Source organism: Schistocerca serialis, chromosome 9 (assembly GCF_023864345.2).
Source record: "Schistocerca serialis cubense isolate TAMUIC-IGC-003099 chromosome 9, iqSchSeri2.2, whole genome shotgun sequence".
NCBI lineage: Eukaryota > Metazoa > Arthropoda > Insecta > Orthoptera > Acrididae > Schistocerca > Schistocerca serialis.
The window spans coordinates 292,887,952-292,903,679 of NC_064646.1; the positions used below are offsets into that span (position 1 = coordinate 292,887,952).

Consider the following 15,728-nt stretch of genomic DNA (forward strand, 5'->3'; position numbering starts at 1 on the left):
CTCAGATCTTTTGCTCATAATCTTCGGTCTTCATTATGACGGTCGCATTCCCCTTATCGGCAGGCAGTACCAATATACTCTTGTCGGCGTTGAGATTCTTGATGGCTTGTACCTCTTCTTTCTTCAGATTGCACGCTGGTGGTTTTGCTCGGCGCAGTACCCTGGCTATTTCAGTGCGTATTTCCTCTGCCCTTTCACAAGGAAGGGTCCGAATGGCTGCTTTGGTGTTGGCAATGATGTCCTCCATAGGTATAGTTCTCAGGATGATAGCGAAATTCCCTCCTTTTTGAAGAACAGACACTTCCTCTTCGGTCAATTGTCGTTCAGTGAGGTTGACCACTGTGTGTGACATGTCGGGAATCGCCTTGTCGGTCTGCTTCCGGCATCTTTCAAACTTTTTCTTCTGTCGCTCGGTGCAGCGCTCGAGTTCGTTCTGCATGCTTCTGTGAGTGATGCAGTCGATCTTGTCCCAGTCGTCTCGATGCATTCTGCTACTTAGTTGATAGAAAATGTCCAGAAGTTCCTGATCCATTCTTGCCAAGTCTCTCCGTGTTGTATGTATTCGCACATGAAGAAAAGCTCATTCCATTCTGTCGTAGATACAATGTGCTTGGGCAGTGGTGAATAGGTGCTTACATCTCAAGAACTTCGGTGTAGCACATTCATCTCGGCACCGTGACAGAAAGGCGAGAGAGGACATATGTCGCGCTTTCTTCTTCCGTCGTTGGTCAAGGCGTCGGTACAACCTGCAAATCTCCTCCCCGTAGAGGCATAATACAAAGTTGTTAAGGCTTTCGTGGCCACTTGTTGACAAACTTCCTTAACAATTTTGTGTCTCTGCACATTGTCTGGAGTGTGTGCAGTACGAGGCCTGCTGCTGCGAGGACAATCCTCAATATTGCCATGCCCGCTTTCATCACGTAACCAGCTTGACCACCGACTAACTGCACTGTGATCGACAGCAGCATCTCCATACACCTTGTGGATGTTTCCCACTGTCTCGTTTTCACAGCACAGGAATTCTATGACGGCACATTGCTTCTGACGAACGTCAAGTGTAGCAGCCATCTTGAAGACATGCTGTGACGGCATCACTCACGGGAACAGGTTGAGCTAAGTTTGAAAACAAGCGGGAAGGATACATCTACACACTGTAAAACTTTCACACATGCAGAATGAAAACTGTATTTTTACAAAAATAGTGTGCATTTCTTTTGGAGTGACTCTCATATATTATATCTCTCAAATTTATTTTTGAGAATGTCAAACATTTGGACCGCTTTACATCATAAAAATTCTTTCTTGGTCAAAAAATAATAGGAAAAGTCTTGATTTTCACAAATTTTGCTTCCATTATCAAGATTTTGTCAGAACTAACACACTGATGATTTACCACCACTAAACTATCAATTATATTTTACATTTTTTCCTGTGTATTATTTATTATTAATTTTTCTGTATATGATTCTTGTAAGCATGAGATATCAAGCTACCATACAATAGGTCTAGTATTTATCGGTCTTACTGTCGTTGAGTGTGTTTGAGCAACATCCCTTCTGAAGTCCAGTGGTATGTATTCAATCTCACAGACTCTGCAAACTAACTTGAATAATTGTTTGGTTACCACTTGCCCCAAAAGATTCTAAAAATTTCACAGCTGAGGTCCAAATCTAATACCTGATCCCCTGTGTCCTACAAAATGTGACCCATTTCTTCTTCTACCAAGTTAGCAGGCAGTTCCTTGCTCTTACAGAAACCCTCAAAATACTCTTACACTTTTCCACTCACTTCTCTGCATATGACAGTGGAATTTATTTTGCATTCTTAACATAGACATCATTGCTTTTTAATCGCACAGAAGTTAATTGAATTTTCTGTATGCTGAATATGCATATCCAACAACAATACCTTTTTCAATTTTTCTCAGATGTGTTTTGCTGCAATTTCACATTGGCTTCCTTCTTCTAATACTAAGGTCACTCCAAAAGAAATGCACACTATTTTTGTAAAAATACAGTTTTCATTCTGCATGTGTGAAAGTTTTGCAATGTGTAGATACATCCTTCCCGCTTGTTTTCAAACTTCGTTCAACCTATTCCTGTGAGTGGCGCTGTCACAGCATGTCTTCAAGATGGCTGCTACACTTGACGTTCGTCAGAAGCAATGTGCTGTAATAGAATTCCTGTGCTGTGAAAAAGAGACAGTGGGAAACATCCACAAGAGGTTGAAAAAGGTGTATGGAGATGCTGCTGTCGATCACAGTACAGTTAGTGCACCTGACACATAGTCAGCTACCTGAGTAGCAGTCTCTGATATGCAGTGCACATCTGACCTATTTAGGGGACCCTACAGTGCTCAACCTTATGGTGCAAGTCCAGGAAGTTGCATCCTAGCTTGCCACAGGACTTTCGAAGTGTATGGTTCAGTCCTTCCACTCGACTCAAAACCAAGGGGCCACGATCAGTTCTGGGGAGATTGCTCCAAATTGTGAGCTTCACTGAAACTCCATGCGCAAGGTTGGTCTTCTCAGCCTTCTCTGCCAGTCAATAGAGTGACACGAGAATGACCTCAGAGCCCAGACAACAGGCATCATTTGTTCCAACATGCGGCACAATCTGCAGCTGATTGCACCTTGTTCTCTCAATGGCTGCCGGAATAACATCTTCAACATGCTGAATGAGACCCCCCAGGCATACACACTGTGTGCACCTAGTGTCCTTTCCTGTCCCTTGCTTCCATTTCCCTAAGGGGTACCTTAATTCGTCATACATCTGAACTGCTGATGATTAATAGATCCATATCCTTTTGCATCTGCCTCCTCCTGACACCGGACAAAATAGGTTTCCCAAAATGAGTGAAATGAGTCCCACTGGCTCAGCTTCAAAGTCAATGAAAGACAGCACTCAAACTTGTTGGATAGGGAGATCAATACAACACTCTAGGTCCTTTCTGGCCCCTGTCCACCCTAGATCTACACTTGACATGTCACTCGCAGTCAAGTGGATGGGTAATGACAGATTCTGTACTTACTGCAGAGGAGACAGGAAAGGATAGTATTTGAGGTATTCTTGTACTGGTATCACACAGGTGCATTAATGACTCTCGGGAGCTCTTCCAAAACACCAATTTGCAGCAGCGCCTATTATTTAACAGTAGTCAGGGCAATCTCCAGCTTATTACAAACATCAAGCAACTTGTTCTGTGTTTGAGAACAGCATTCATAGTGGGCTGCATTTTGGCTGGTGCAATGTACTACAATGCAGTGAACATATAACTTTCAATTAAACCTGCTGATTATCTTTTAATCTGTTGAGCTAAGAAGTTGCTAATTTCCTATAAGAATTCAAGCAGATGCACAAAACAAGATCTCTATTAAGGCAACATGAAAACCTGTGGTAAAAAGTAACGGTGTCCGAAAATGTTTTGATATTAATTACAGTTGTTAGCAAACTCGAAAACAGAGTTAATTTATGACAAATGCAGGTAATATATAGGACATCTCACAGTGATGGGACCAGGCTTTGAGCAGGTATTGTGCTCTACTTATTAATTATCCTTATCCTAGACAGAAAACTTCCATAAATCAGTTCTTTGGACCCTGCCATAACATTAATAGCTTGTTTGCAATCTAACCTGCTAGCAGGACTGAACAATTCTTTTTGTTCCAGTTTTTATGCAGAGCTTTCGAGAATGTCACATAGCCAAGATTTTCTCATTCTGTGCTGCATTGCTTCCCTAGGTAACGCATTCATCAGACCATCAAACATGACTACTACACCAAGTAAGGGCATTGCAGGTGTATAAAACAGCATATCATTACAAAATTCCTAATTCATCTATTAAGTAACTCTGATGAGGATCTCAATAAGTAGGAAGTCAAGTACAGGATTAGATATGGCTGATAATCAAATTTTCACTGACATTAATAAATGGTTTGAAGCTAATTCATTGTCATTAAACTTTCACTATATGCAATGCAGTACCTGTAAGAGATACCTTCCAGCATGTGTAAAATATATGAAGACAATCAGATCAAAGAGGTTGACAGTGTTAAATTTCTTGGACTACAAATCGATAATAAATTCAGTTGGGAAGAGGATACCACAGAATTGCTGAAGTGCCTAAAAAAGTCTATTTGTAGTGAGAATGGCGTCAGATGTAGGAGATATAAATATAAAAAAAAAAAACTTGCATATTTTGCTTGCTTTCATTTTATCACGTCATATGGGGTAAATCATCAAACCGAGCAAAAGATTTTAGCGTGCAAAAGCACGTAATAAGAATCATTAGTGGTGTATATTCAAGAACATTGTGTAGAAACCTGTACAAGGAACTTTGTGTTCTAACCACTGCTTCTAGTATATTTATTCCTTAATTAAATAATTTTGTTGCAAGAAAGTCTCTGTTTCCAACCAATAACTGAATACATAGTCTCAACACTAGCAATAAGAGCAATCTACATAGATACCTAAAATACTTAACTTGGTCTGAAAAAGAGGTCAAATATTTAGGAACACACATTTTCAATAAACTGCCAGCTATCATTAAAAACTTCATTTCAAACAAAGCACAGTTTAAACAGAGTTTGAAAGAATTTTTGAAAGGCAACTCCTCCTACTTCATAATGAATATCTTAACAGGGACTGTTAGACCAGCTTAAATAAAATGAGTGTTAGATTTCAGTTTTGACAGCATGTGGTCACAACAGTCAAGATTAGGAATTTTGTGTCTGATAAATTTATTAAAAAGTGCATAACAATCTTTCATTCTGAAAGTGCATTAATTCTGTAAATATTAGCAGTTCCAGTTTACTGTAATGTATTCACCTATTTTGACAAAACCTGACAAATGATCAGGGCAGTGTTGGATCTATGGAATGAAAACTGAGTCTAATGTACTAGGACGCTCCATACTCAAATTTTGGTCTGATTAATTTTAGGTATGTTAATTCTTTTGTGTCTTTCTAGCTACCTATCAATGTTTATTTGATTCGTTGACTGAGAGACTAATTGATTGGGATGGAGGGGGTAGGGGGGGGGGGCAAGGGACCAAACAACGTGGTCATCAGCCCTTTGAGCCAAGACTGGTGCATCTGGAAGTAGAGATGTCCACTGAGGAAGTTTTCTGATTTAATCAGGAGATTTGTAACAGTAAAAGAAAGAGGCTACAAATGTACAGGACATCTTTTGTACCATCAACAATAAAAGCAACATGAAGGAATTAGGAAAGTCAGCAGGTGGGCATCCCCGGAGCTTGCCATGTGACAAGAAATATCCCATCCACAGCTGTCCCATCCTTGATCCATTACAATCATGAGTGCCAACTACTCAACAAAGTGAGACAAACAGAACTGAAAATTCTGTGTGCCAGAAAAGAGGCAAACCGAAACTAAAAGTGATTAAAACAGAGTAAAAGAATGATGAAAGAGTAGCCAGGTCAAGGAGGTCAGGTCTGGGATTCCTTAGACATAGCATACAGTGGGAGATAGCCCATCTCCAACCACCCTGTCCTTGCTCCGGAGGTAGGTTACAACCTTACAAAGTGAGGATAAAAACCACTTTCATGAAACAAACTTACATCCAGTACAACCACCCTCGAATTGTCTGCCGGTATTAGCGGCAATGGATCCTTAAGTCCGTTTTAGTGTGGAGGACCACCAAGATATGAGCTACAGTCTGTAAGGTTCAACAACCACATGTGGGGGTGACACAAGAAAACTAGCAGTTAACCTGGTATGATCACCCACGAGAAGCAGAAGGAAGAGCGTGACACTGCAACAGTCATCTCAATTGTACAGAGTTTATTAAATGGGGCAGTAGCCCAGAGACCAAAGGGTGACACGAATCACATCAGTCAACAGGTTGGAAACTGCACACTGAGTCAGTACATATTAAAACATGGTCAAGGGAGGCCCGTTTAATACAACGGAGGGCTCTGGTAACGGCTGTCATCTCTGATGTAAATACACTACATGTTCCTGACAACAAATGGTGTTCCACACAGGAGGAGATGTAAATGCATATCCCATCTGATCCACAGTTATGGTGATCGTATATGAGATCAAGATCTGATACCATTACATCAGAAGAGGAAAGATCACCACTTTGGCAAAAAGCTTGTCTACAGGGCTAGTCCGAAAGGCAGACACACGCCCCGATGGTGAACTGAGAACAGTTTCAAAGCTGACGAAGCCACAGAGCCAATAACCTGGCAATCATAGTCCAGTCGGGATGAAACCACTTCTCAGTAAATACATAGAAGAGTAGCACGATTCGCTACAGTAAGCTTTCACATGCAGCTAGTCTTCAGGTGATGAACACGAGGCAGCCAAGAAAGCTTTTTATCAAAAAGGAGGCACAATAAATGGGACTGTGGTGTAACACTAGGTGCTGAGACCTATGTAGAATTCCAGGTCAGGATGGACTGTGGTACAATGGCAGAAATGTATGATTTGCATTTTGTAAGAGAGAATTTGAAACCATGGGAAACAACCAATGCACAGGGCCACCAGATGGCCATTGGAGCTGATTTTCAGCAGAGGCTACCAACTTGGAGCTGTACCAAATGCAAAAGTTGTTGATGCATAATGCAGGAGTGCCCAGTGGCCCAATACAGGTCACTAGCCCACTGATGCCAATGAGAAGAGAGTGATACCCAACACAGATCCCTGTGGGATGCCGCTCTCTTGGCCCTGTGGGGAGCTGAGTAAAGTGCTGATTCTAACCCAGAACAACTGTTGGGATAAAAACTCATAAACGAAAATTGGTACGGGTCCTCAAATGTCCCAGTCATTTAGGGTGAGTAAAATGTGCTGATGTCAAGGTGTTGTAAGCCTTATGCAGGTCAAAAAAGACTGCGGCAAGATGTTGGCATTTAGAAAAAGTCTGGCGGTCTGCTGTTTCCAGTCCAAGCAGATGGTCAGTTGTGGATCATCCCTCCCAGAAAGCACACTGATAGGGAACAAAAGGCCCTGAAATTCAAGAACTCAGCATAATCTGGAGGCAACCATCCTTTCAGGCAGCTTACAGAGTACGTCGGTCAGGCTAATCGACCAGTAAGTATTAAGAGACACTGGGATCCTGCCTAGCTTAAGGATTGGAACAAATATGCTATCCTGCCATTGCAAGGGCAAAACACCTTGGAACCAAAGAAAGATGAAGACCCTCAGAAAATTTTGTCTTTGGAGAACATTTAAGCATTGAATCATCTGATTTTGAATTGAATCAGGGCACGGAGACTGTGTTGTGGGATGTGGCAACAGCCTGATGAAGTTCCCAATTACTGAACAATTAATTATAGGATTAAGCTTGATGGGGAATGGAACATAGGGGAACATCTTCAACTTGCTGCTTCTGCAGTAGAAAGGTAGTCAGATGGGAAGAGGACACTGATTCCGTCACAAAGTGAATCAGTACAAAGACCACATCGTAGGACAAGACCCAGAACAGCTGTTGAACAGTGACAACCCGTAAGACCAGAGGACTTGGCCCACATCTGAGGTGACAAGGCAAACGAGCCCAGGGAGGAGACATGGCAGTCCTAGCATTGCTTCTTACTGTGACTGATTAGGTAGTGAGCCTTAGCATTTTTCCAGGTAGCATCTGGCTCCTTGTTACTACTGCTGATATGGCTAACAGCCACACTTCAAGTAGTCAGAAGTGTGAAAATGTACTGCCCATACCCAACTCAACTGTACATGTGCGAGCCCACTGGCAAATGCTCTAACAAACTTAATGTAAACAGCTGTGATGTCACTCTCATCGGCAGCACTTTATTTTTATGAAGTATTTCATAGACTTCATCCTAAAGCCTTTGACACATTTCGTAGTTTATCAGTTCTTGCCAGCCAAATAACAAAAATTTAACTGAGGACTGAAACAATGAAAAATTCCCTGAATTCTAAAAAAATCCTGAGTTTTTCCCAGTTTTCTCCTGGACAAAAAAATTCCCAAGTTTTTCCTGGATATACACCCGGGTTGCAGGGCTCGTCAGAAATCCCGAGCAGATATTTCAATGTCCTTGATCCATTATGGCACTGGCCAACATAGAGGGGGAGCGGGTATCTGTAGAAAGGGGAATAACAATTGCAGCGGTGTAGATGATGGCATCTGAGACACATTGCACAATCTCATCAATACAATAAGACAGATGCAGTGAATGTAACACCAGAGGCATACAAGGGGAGTTGGTCCTGTGAAATTCCCAATGTGTTAAGACGGTCTGTCTTGCGGTGGCAAAGAAATGACAACATCACCAGAAAGCAATCACTGTCACAAGGTCATCATATAGTGAGCAATGAAGTGAAGCCATAGGGTTAGGAGAAGAGATTGTTAGCTGAAAACATGTCATGGGTGGCACTGAAGCAGGTGGGAGAACCATAATTAAGGAAGCACAGATCATGGTCTGTGAGAAGTTGCTCAATTAGAAGGCTCCCACCAGATGAACTGGTACTTGGTACTCTCCCACAGGTGGTTGTGCACAATGTAGACCCCAAGCAGGAGAAAACAGGTAAATGGGAGGGAGGCAGGGAGTAGAAGTTGAACTGATGGAGTCAATTCAACACAAGTAAGTGACCTGTGTGAATGTAAGTAAACAATGCAAATGGCAATCGCTGAGGTTGTTTGCACTCGCACCGCTACTGCCTCCAAATAGGTACACAGGGAAATCCACTCACTGACAAAACCTGTACGAACCCAAGTACAGATCCCTCCAGATGCTCTCTTGGGATCAGCATGGTCCCGATAGAGCACGCGACAACCATGGGATGTTGGATAATGGTCATCTGTGAAATGCATTTCTTGGAGAGCAATGCAAACCACAGAAGAAGAGGAAACAAGATAGTGCTGTGGCAGGGAGCAGTAGTACCCATTCCATTCTACTGAATGGTCATGTGCCTGGAGGCCAGGTCAGGTGTGAAGGGGCTAAGAGAACCAGTCACACAGCAAGATTACTGCCTGTCACCAATGGGGATGGAATCATGTCCACTAACACAGCTCTGAATTAGGTGCAAAGAAAGAAAGACGCAAAAAGTGGCACATAGGTCACACTGTGCAACATTCCCTGCACAATCTGCACTTGTGTAAAATTTGGAAAAGGAGTAGCATAGCAAGTCAGACCCAACAAGAGGACCACATAGTTATGAATGAAAGTTGCAGAATGCTGGAAGGGAAGAAAATGAGTGACCAAATCACAAACCAGATCCAAGCACCACTGCCACCAAGAAGACATCCAATGGAAAGGCAGTGAAGAGAGACGAAAAAAACAGCAGAAGGACAGACCTCAGCATAATCAAAGTTTCTCATATAGTTCCTGTTTATTATGCTTCTAACATAGTCAGCATAATCGAAGTTTCTCACTACTGCAACACTCAGTTATTTGCATTGTTCACCAGCAATGGAGTACAGTCTCCCTTTTACACATATTTTCCTTGTAAACTGAACAATTTATTTTTGGCATTAATTTTCATTGTATCATCTAGCAACCATTTCCACAATGTGTTGAGATCAAGTTGTAGTGTTAACTTGCCATTACTATGGGAAATCTATTTCTAAACAAAACAGTTTCAGTATTCAAGGTTGACAATGCCAAATTAAGTAAATTACAATGAATAAAATGAGAATAAAACTGGAGACTACAACTGTGAAGCCCCTACAGAAGAATTGAAGTTGATTAATTATCATAAATCATGATACATAGTAATTTTGTCACAGCAATGTTTTGTGGATGTATTTCAGTATATGCAGATTGTTGATGTACATTGAAGTAGGTCAAGTCACACATTTTCAAAGAATGTACATAAGTTACAAATATAAGTATTTGAAATTACATTGTTTGGTATCAGTTCAAGATACTTACGAACAAGTAGTTTGTGTTCTGTCTTCCTAACCAGAGACCGCAAAGATGTGTAAAATATTACAGGTATTATTGCCATAAGTGTAAACAGACACACCAGATACACATCAACTGAATGATTCTTTCTATCACAACCCAGTCTTCCACTCCAGAAGGAACGTGTTCTGTTCATCTGTATAATTAACAGGGAAAGATTGATATATTAATATAGAATCATTTCAAAAATAAACTTCATATAATATAACCTCAACTAACTTTTCACTCATTAAAGATATTTTCAATCTGCTTCCATCTACATGTATAGTGGTCAAGGGGTCACAAAACAAAGATGAATAAGTTTTTACAGCTTCGTTAATCACTGAGGTGTACACACCACTTATTTATTTTTTATGGACCTATGATATTATTCTATGCCAGAATAGCAACTATAGGAGACAAGCTCAGTAATATCATCCTTTTGTACTGTGTGCCATGTTTCAACTGTTTGAATGGTGTGCCACGTGGAAGTTTACTCCATTCTCTACTCTCTGTCAAGAGTGGTATGGACACTTTACATAATTTGCATCAGTATTGCTATTTTCCACCAATAGAAGTGTGAATTTCCAATTTAATGTACAATAATTTGGAAGTTACTTAAAAATGTTGTGGTTTATATAAGGTGCCTCAGGGGGAATGGTCAATGTTCAGGGATATGACTGGAACAGTCATTCAAAGCAAAAGCCTGGTAAACATGAGCTCTAAAATCCATACTGCAAAGAACTATCAGCATTTGTTCAATGGAAGAGACATGTTTCACAGTAGTGAATATGAACAAATGCCCATAGCTCTAGAGGTATTCGCTTTAGAGTTCATGTTTACTGGACTTTTTTTTCTCCTTCTGGTCCACACTATCACCTCTCAAAATACAGAAAGCAACAAGACTGCAATAAAAGATATTCATTTCACAGTTTTGAATGCTGAAGAATTGTTCATAGCTCTTAAGGTATACACATCATAACTCGTGTTCATTGCACGTTTTTGCTTCAAATGATTGTTTCTGCCATATCCTTGAACACTGACCATTCCTCTTCAGATACCTTGTACAAAAATGTAGTAATGACTACTGCTTAAATGTTGATTCTAAAAAGTATGGCACAGATTAATTTATACTTAAAAGGGCATATGAAACACTGTGAAATATGAGAAAATGCTAGTAATCTTATGTTACGGATCAAAATGATGTGACCAAAAACTGTATGAAATGAGCCATTTAAGGGGAGCTGGATTTCATGGTTCGTAGTTAGCACTAGTATTTGAAATTTAGTAACTCAAAAACTGAAGAGACATTGAAATGAAACTTTAACCAAATTAGTATTTTGTGACCTCTATGTGAAAAAAAAAAATTTTAAATCTGGGGACTACGTATCAAGAGTGAATTATTGATTTTCATCTTATTCACTGAATTATGTGTAGTTTTCATGTTAGCTACACTCTACTTCCACACTACTCACAATAAAATGCAAAAACAAATTTTATTCTTTTAATTATTTTTGAAACAGTAAACCAGGTTTGTTTTGTATATTTTTAAGAAATATTTTTTAGAAGTCAATTTTTTCCTAATAATTTAAGGACAGATGACATGCTCAAGCTTAAAATATTAAATACATTTTTGAATAATGTGGTTCACTGTGTAAGCAAGCACTAGATTATTATTCATGCTTTTTTTTTAAGAGATAATGACTCACAAGCATACAAAAATGTTGATTACGGAAAACAAACTAAAGATCTGAATGTCATTTTCTTCTCAATGACAACATGTCAAAACTTTTCTCCTCCAAAACTTTGTTGATTCCAAGTGTCCTTTTCACCGTCTTTAGTTTTTTTTTTTTCTTTGTTATTCTGACCTCCGTCATGCTTTTAACAGCTGTTTCAACTTCAGCCTGTCCACTCATACCACCCCACTTTTCATGTTGTCTTCAGTTTTCGTGCCTCCTCTGTTCATGGTTTTTAATCTGCTTGTTACTCCAACATGAAAACATATTATGGTGTCCATCACACCAATCTGAAAAGCTGACTGCCAAAATAACAATTTCTGGCACGCAGTTCCAAATGCAACAATTGAAGCTTTCATTTGGAGTGTATGTTTTGCCATGTAAACATTTTTCCATGTGTTTAGCGTCTGAAAGATCTCAATATCTTGACTTCAGTTCTACCATAACAGTTTCTGGCATGGGGTGTTTTGTGTATGATTTGTCCATTATACTTGCACCACGAAGTGTTTCCTTTAGGGCAGAGGACTTACTGTGGGTGCTCATCAGTTGATATTCTGTAAAACAGAGTTGCCCAAATTGCTTCTCTCATCTCATTAACAGTCTTGCATGGGACTAGGTCAAGAGAGGAAGGTGGTTTGTTGTGCTGAGGAGGACCAGATGAAGTGAATGGGGAAGGTGTTGAGGTTCTGGAGAAATGCAGACAACAAGTCCTCGTCCTCAGTCCAGATCATAAAAATGTACTCTATGAATCTGAAACAGGTGGGGGTTTGGGATGCTGAATGGTTAGAAAGGATTCCTCCTGATGGCCAATGACTAGGTCGCCATGAGATGGTGGCCTGCGGCTGCCCATTGCTGTACCACAGGTTTTTTTGTACTTAATGCCTTCAAAGGAAAAGTAACTGTGGGTAAGGATTTTAGTTTGGTCATGGCAAGCAGGAAGCAGGATATAAGATCAGAATCAGTTGGGCATTGGGAAAGATAGTGTTCAATAACAGCAAGGTCATGGGCAATGGCAATGTTAATGTAGAGGGAGGTGGCTTCAATAGCGATAAACAGGACAGAGGGTGGTAAAGGAACAGGCACTATGGAGAGTTAGTCGAGTAAAAGTTTGGTGTCTTTTATGAAGAAGGATAGATTAAGGGTAACGGGCTGAAGGTGTTGGTCTGGAACAGCAGAGATTCTCCGTCAGGGAACAGTAACCAGGCACAATGGGGAGTCCTGGGAGGTTGGGTTTATAAACTTCAGGAAGCATTTAGAAGGTAGGAGTGTGGGGAGTGTTAAGGGTAAGGAGAGAGACAGACACAGTGACAGCTTCTGAGATGAGCCAAAGGATTTGAGGAGGGACTGGACACCCTGTGGGATTTCTGTGGCAGGGTTTGCAGGTGGAGGTATTTGACAGGCGATAGAGTCCTCTGGCAGGTAATCTTTATGGTAAATAAACATTGCGGTGGAGCCTTTGTCAGCAGGTAGGCAGGTCAGCATCAATTTTTCAGTGATGGATCGGGGTTCTTATGTGGACTTAAGGTTGGTTCCATACTAACATAGCTTAGTTCCAGTAAAATGGACACAGAATAATAATAATAATAATAATAATAATAGTAATAATAATAAACCATGGTCCGAAAAACTATGTGCCTAGTAAGTGAATTAAGGACAGAAAAGACCCACCATGGCTTAACAATGAAATTCAGAACATGCTGAGGAAGCAGAGGCTGTTGTACTCTTGGTTCAAAAGGGAAGGCACAAATAACGACAGGCAAAGCTTAGTAGAAATTCGTGTGTCTTTATATGAAGTGTACAACTACCATCACCATACTTTAAGAAAATTATCTGTCAGGGAACATGAGAAAATTCTGCTCCTATGTAAAATTGCTGAGTGGGTCTAATGCTTCCATCCAGTCACTGGTGTGGCAGCAAAAAACAAGCCAATGTTTTCATTCTGCATTTAAGAAATTGTTCATACAGGAGAATCGTACAAACATACCATCATTTGACCATCAGACTCACTCTCGTATGGATGACACAGTAATAAGCATTCCTGGTGTAGAGAAATAAATCCTGGGCGTTGTAAATAAATAAGTCAGCAGGTCCAGAAGGAATCCCAATTTGGCTTTAGAAGTAGTTCTCTACAGAATTGGCCCCTTATGAAACTTGCATTTATTGCTGATCTCTTGCGCAACACAAAGTCCCAAGCGACTGGAAAAAATCCCAGGTGACTCCTGTATATGAGAAGAGCAAAAGAATGGATCCTCAAAATGACAGATCAGTATCCCTCACATTTGTTTGCTGCATCATACTTGAACATATTCTCAGTTATTAATTTTCTTGAGCCCAAGAAGCTTATGATCACGATCAGCATTGCATGCTCAAAACTCAGTTTGCCCTTTTTTCAGGTGATACACCACAAACTATGAATGAAGGGCAAGAGGCAGATTCCGTATTTCTAGATTTCCGGACACGGTACCTCTCTGCAGACTGTTATTGGAGGTATGAGCATACAGAATAGATTCCCAGATATACGAGTGGCTTGAAGACTTCTAAAGTATTAGAACCAGTACATTATCCACGAAAGTGAAGTGTTCCTCACAGACAAGGGTACTGTCATGAGCACCCCAGGGAAGAGTGATAGGACCACTGTTACTATATAGTAACACTGACCCGTAGAGAACAGCTTCCCTCCTCTCAATAAAAGTTACAACATTAAGTTTAATCAAACAATGGAAAATTCAGGATGGAATGTAACAATATTACGAAAAGGAAAGTTGCTACACACCATATAGCAACTCTCCTATATGGTGAGTAACAACTTTCCTTTTCAACATTAAGTTTCATAAATATTATTGTTTGGTTTTATTAATTAATCAAAATATGTACTTTAAGCAAACATGCACTTCACCAGGTAGTTAAAGGCAATAAACACTGACACATATAGCTTTTTATTTACTCCTTTTCATGTAGCTGAAACAGTCAATATTGAACTAAAATATGAGGCTGCATCTAAACAGCAAGTGATAATGGCTAAAATTGAAAATGTCATGGGGCATATATATATAAAATAGGGAAACATTCCATGTGGGAACAAAGATGATGTGACTTACCATACGAAAGCGCTGGCAGGTCGATAGAAACACAAACAGAAACATACATACACACAAAATTCTAGCTTTCGCAACCAATGGTTGCTTCATCAGGAAAGAGGGAAGGAGAGGGAAAGACGAAAGGATGCGGGTTTTAAGGGAGAGGGTAAGGAGTCATTCCAATCCCAGGAGCGGAAAGACTTACCTTAGGGGGAAAAAAGGACAGGTATACACTCGCACACACACACATATCCATCCGCACATACACAGACACAAGCAGACATTTGTAAAGGCAAAGAGTTTGGGCAGAGATGTCAGTCGAGGTGGAAGTAAAGAGGCAAAGATGTTGTTGAAAGACAGGTGAGGTATGAGGGGCAGCAACTTGAAATTAGCGGAGGTTGAGGCCTGGCGGATAACGAGAAGAGAGGATATACTGAAGGGCAAGTTCCCATCTCCGGAGTTCTAACAGGTTGGTGTTAGTGGGAAGTATCCAGATAACCCGGACGGTGTAACACTGTGCCGAGATGTGCTGGCCGTGCACCAAGGCATGTTTAGCCACAGGGTGATCCTCATTACCAACAAACACTGTCTGCCTGTGTCCATTCATGCGAATGGACAGTTTGTTGCTGGTCATTCCCACACAGAAAGCTTCACAGTGTAAGCAGGTCAGTTGGTAAATCATGTGGGTGCTTTCACACGTGGCTCTGCCTTTGATCGTGTACACCTTCCGGGTTACAGGACTGGAGTAGGTGGTGGTGGGAGGGTGCATTGGACAGGTTTTACACTGGGGGCGGTTACAAGGGTAGGAGCCAGAGGGTAAGGAAGGTGGTTTGGGGATTTCATAGGGGTGAACTAAGAGGTTACGAAGGTTAGGTGGATGGCGGAAAGACACTCTTGGTGGAGTGGGGAGGATTTCATGAAGGATGGATCTCATTTCAGGGCAGGATTTGAGGAAGTTGCATCCCTGCTGGAGAGCCACATTCAGAGTCTGATCCAGTCCCGGAAAGTATCCTGTCACAAGTGGGGCACTTTTGTGGTTCTTCTGTGG

General features: G+C 40.8%; 1 protein-coding gene across 1 annotated transcript in view; it reads right to left on the reverse strand.

Moving 5' to 3' along the window:
• The window catches only part of LOC126418749 (osteopetrosis-associated transmembrane protein 1), a 101,591-nt gene that overhangs the window by 18,780 nt on the left and 67,083 nt on the right, over positions 1 to 15,728 (reverse strand). Inside the window, exon 5 of the mRNA XM_050085674.1 lies at positions 9,856 to 10,024. Coding sequence (XP_049941631.1) covers positions 9,856 to 10,024 — 169 coding nt within the window. The remainder of the gene's footprint in view (positions 1 to 9,855; positions 10,025 to 15,728) is intronic.